The sequence below is a fragment of the Loa loa genome, assembly GCF_000183805.2.
Source record: "Loa loa unplaced genomic scaffold supercont3.5, whole genome shotgun sequence".
Taxonomy (NCBI): Eukaryota; Metazoa; Nematoda; class Chromadorea; order Rhabditida; family Onchocercidae; genus Loa; species Loa loa.
In genome coordinates, this window is record NW_018108185.1 from 750025 (window position 1) to 754893 (window position 4869).

At 33.0% G+C, this 4869-nt stretch overlaps 1 protein-coding gene across 1 annotated transcript in view; it reads right to left on the bottom strand.

Moving 5' to 3' along the window:
• Positions 1 to 4869, bottom strand: part of LOAG_16495 (CAMK/PKD protein kinase) — a gene marked incomplete at both ends in the record, with an annotated part of 14404 nt that overhangs the window by 3399 nt on the left and 6136 nt on the right. Inside the window, 2 exons of the mRNA XM_020449149.1 lie at positions 345 to 458; positions 745 to 924. Coding sequence (XP_020307410.1) covers positions 345 to 458; positions 745 to 924 — 294 coding nt within the window. The remainder of the gene's footprint in view (positions 1 to 344; positions 459 to 744; positions 925 to 4869) is intronic.

The window sequence follows — 4869 nt, forward strand, 5'->3', positions numbered from 1 at the left end:
TCTACAATCTGGTGCGTGTACAACTCAACTCAAATCATCGTATTTGCATCAACTCAATTCAACTTGACGCTACGACATCTCGCGTTATATCGCTGGCAATAGTGGTCTCCGACATCACCCTCTCAAACGAACCCGAACAATATTCGCTACAATCTCGACTAATTGAATAAATATCCTCTAAACATTTTATTAAGTTTATTTCCTTCAATCTTTACTGAACTTCGGTCTCGAACACTATGAACACACACGAACAAACACTATGAGCTTAATAAAGCCTTAAATAAAATTTCATGCAACGAATAAGTTTTAAATTTAGAAAAGATCCTGAAAATTTTAAAACAGACCTCCGTATACAGTGCCAAACTGTCCGGAACCAAGGATTTCATCGATGAAAATTTGATAATTTTGTGAAAAATCCTCCTCATCCCGTAACTGTATACCTAATTGACCCATTCCATCTGAAATATAAGGATCATTAAATTGTTGTGGACTAGAAAGCATATGCAATCAATATCAAAAGTAATATGAAATTAAATGTGATATGAAATTTGAATAATACACAATACACTTAATTTAACTCAGAAGTTATGTATAGATAGCAAGAGGGAGAATGGTGGTAAAGAGAGGGGATTTGAATAAATTTAGGTGTTGGGAAATTTTATAGAACAACCAGTGGGAGTGGCAATGTGAAACTGATGTGTGATAGCGTCTAATATAATTTCGAAGAATAATCTTTAGTAGAACTGTTGAATTGTTGTGGATTTTGGGGCTTTTGCTGGTGACCACTGTCCGTAGTGTTAGGCTCTTGCGCACAAACTGCACTTGTTTGTGGTGTAATCGGCATTAAGGCTTGTTTAATAGCTGCAACCCAAGCGGCCAACACATCGGTACCTTCGGCATGAGTGTTTGTTGTTGGATCACCAGCTGAGAAAAATAATGTTGTGTCATTTGCATAGTAAATTAGGTAAAAGCGATTTTTCTCGGTAATTATATCAACTTTATTGTGCTAATTTCATTTTGACAACTTAAAATGGATTTAAATCTCCCGTCACATCCCACTTTAAATTTAAAAAAGTAGAAGTTCTTGCCCATCTTAAACAAAAACTTCTATTTTGGAATTGAAATCGAATTTCAGATGAGCTCTCAAATTATTTGAAAATATATGATGGAGATATGGTCTGGCAAACAGAATGTAAAGGGTGTTCAACCTCTGTAAAAATCCTCAGTACGAAGGAAAACTAAGCACGTTTAGATGTTTTATCTGTATTTTGTTTCGTTCTCAAATACAAACCTTTCATTTTCAACAATTTCAAAATTTGAATGAAAACATTTACATATTGAGGAATTATTTTAAAAGTGACGCAATTAAAATCAAGAACCGTTCTAAGATGGATGATTTCAGTTGAAATCTTCATCAAAATCAATCATTTTATCTTATCACAAAACAATCTTGCATTGTCGAAGTCCAATAATTCGATTTCATAAAAAGTAGTTTGAGGCAAGTGAAAGAGAAAGTTATCAATATTCTTGGAAGGATTCATTTCACTTATCAGATGTTTTACAGGAACAGTTTGTTTATTAATATAGATAGTACTGTAAAACACGAGCAAATCATCGAATTCACTCATTCTCTTAAATCGCTCTCTAGAAATACACGTTATAAAGCACAGTATGACACACCTCAACAACGAAATAATTCGAACCTGGAATTCTTAAATGTTCAAAAACTTTTTGCGCCACCGTTGTGTGTCTGTACCAGCAAGTCCATTGACGAAACAGCTATATTTTTGTGTTATGATAACATATAAGAGAATTAGCTTGTACAATAGAAAGATTAGAGAATTCTAAACCGAAGTCCTAAATTTGTCGTAAATTAAAAATAAATTTCATATTAGTATTTTCACAATTAGAAGTAGATGGTACGAATTTTTGAGATTTCAAGGTCAAATTTTCAAATTTCTATAAGTTAACCTAAATAAAACATCAGCTTTTCCTTTTACTGAAAGAGAAGTAACAGTAATGTTTTTGGATGTGTAAGGGAGTATATCGAAACGGAAATAACTATAAGTAACGCTATCAGTCTGATTATATTGCGGCAACCAGCGCTTCATGTCTGTGTTATCGACAGGTTTTGTCCGATGATATTTCAGGTGAACTCGTGGAATATCGATGCAACTAGACCATGAGCAGGCGGCATTCAACTGTCGATGATTATGTAGTGGCGAAGGTGTTGTACTTTTATATTGCTTCTACAACTACAGGTATCAGTAGCCATGACAATTTCTTGTATAGATCTCTACGCATTTGTCAGATATCGTAACTGTGGTGTAAAATGGATCAAAGGATAGTAAATTAGTTTGTTGTATCATAACGTCACATCAGTAACATATGCATAGCCACAACAGTAATCTTCAAATACTGACATCTTGTAAAATAATTACATCGTGCAATGAAGCAACCATTCCCGCAAAAATTTCGCGTGATTTGAAGATCTTGATCCAAAATTACTTGCCTTTTTCTATTATTTAGTCCGATTAAATGGAATGAATGAAGTCCTAATAAATTGTGGGAGGTATTTTAAGGTATCAGGTCGCCCAGGTGTCATTAACATTCAAACATTCTGGGACAAACATTTTGCAAATAGCTCTGTGGCATCCAACTAATACTGTCTTCTGACTAATACTATCTACTAATATCGGTCATTAAAATTCGAAAGAGTTTAATCAAACATGAAATTATATAATTACGGACAATAAAGTTCGTCGAACAATGAATAGAAAATCTGCGGAAATGAAAAGTGCGAAGTGGTAACGGTGGATCATCACGTAGATGCTGTTTTAGTAAGGTGAATGACAAGTCAGTGTGACATTTTTGGTCCATAGCACCGTTCAACTCATCGCCATTAATCAAACTCTGAATGTATCGAAATTGAACCACTTTTATTAAACAGATTTCTTAAACAAAAAAACTATTGTCTCGTGATGGTATTACTTGTCAAATGCCTATTGTCTCAAACGAGAGAATGGGGTACACGCTACCACGCTATGCCGAATCTTTCCTTCACGTTGGTAATACTCCCTGATACTTTTTGATCATCGATCAAAAGAATCTGTAGTAAAATGTCTTCATCAAAATTTTGGATAAGTAAATGAGCAGGACGGACTATGACAGATTTCATGGGATAACTTCAACATTTGATGTTATTTTATTTTAGATGTCGCTTAATCCAAACAAAATCCCTTTCCAAAATGCACAAACCACAAACCAGTGACTATCGTTACAACTTTTAATTCAAATGGAATTTTTTTTCTTTTTACTGTAATGATATTGCGAGCAGTAAATATTTCAGTGATCGAAAAGAAAAATCATTACCAAAGCAGTTTCATCATAGAATTGCTTTATGTAATTTCATGGGCGATACTATGACAGCGATTAATTGGCCATTAATATGACTTGACATGAATTTAAAAGAGCCCTCATCAATTTTGATACAGATCAAATTTAAATCTATTAAATTGAAACTCTTCCAAAGCATGATAAGCTCACATTTCTTGTGCCAGAATGGATTATGTGTAGGAAATTAGGGAATTGATAAGAAACACAAAAAGCTACAATTTGAAGACTAGAATTTGAATTGGACTTCTAAGCGCTACATAAATTATGATTAATAATTGCCTGGCTCTGAAATTTCTATTCCCAATACCAAAAAGAAATTCCAAATTGACTATTCTATCTATCTATCATTATAATCACTAATTATCAGTTAATCTGAACTACTTCTAACTTACTCATTTGGCAAGTTATTTTTCCTAATACATTACATTACAACTTTGTAAAACACTGTTAAAATAACTAGCTATAGCTTATAAAAGCAGATGAGAAATAGCTTTCAGTATTAACTTGACTTAATTAACCTTCCAGGTTGTACACCATAAACAGTCATTTTCTTTTTCTCATTGATAACTTAATGATGCAAAAATTTTGCATTTCAAATCATTCTTTCACAGGAATAATTACACCAGAAATAGCAATACTTTGCTAACTTTGAAGTCGAAGACCATCAGTTATTTTGAAAAGATCTTTTTACTGAGAATAATCAACCAGGAAACTACAGAAATCACTGAAACAATGAATATTGAGAAAGTTAATTAGCTAAACAGATGAAAGATGGTGAAGAAAGAGAGGGAGAGAGAGAGAGAGAGAGAGAGATGGAGGAAAGACAAGTAAACAGACGGAAAATGACTTGACAATTCAATTTTTTACAAGTAATCCTAAACTTGGAAATGCGAACTATTCATTGCATTAGCAGAATAACAGACTCTTAACAATCAAACTACTTCGTATCATTCCTTTAAATTCGAAAGACTGCAAAAAAAGGAAAACAAAAGTGGATCATGCAAAAAATTAAGTTACAAAATCCTATTCAAAAGTAAAACAGTTGTTAAAATGGTCAGAGTTTAACTCACAATTAAAAATATGATGAACTTATGTAAAACTATCGACCGTTGTTATTGGTTAATCCCAGCAAAAACAAAGTTGAAACTAATGAAAAAGCAAATTTTAAAGGATCTCACAAGTCTTCTGAGCATTACCGACAAATCAAAATGTGCCGAATAAATTAAAATGCAAGCTCATTAATTCTAAATTGAAGTGGAAAAGCCCACAGAATGTAACAGGGAATTGCTCTTCGAGACATGATATATGAAATAATACCTCTTTTACCAGAGTTGCCAATCTTAATGACAGGGTAAGATGAAGGGATATATATCTTGCCGAGGTTCTAAAAATATTAGAACCTGAAAATTGATAAGGAATTACTCTAATTCATTCCTGTTATTATTGCTGCAACTATGATTACACATCTTTGTC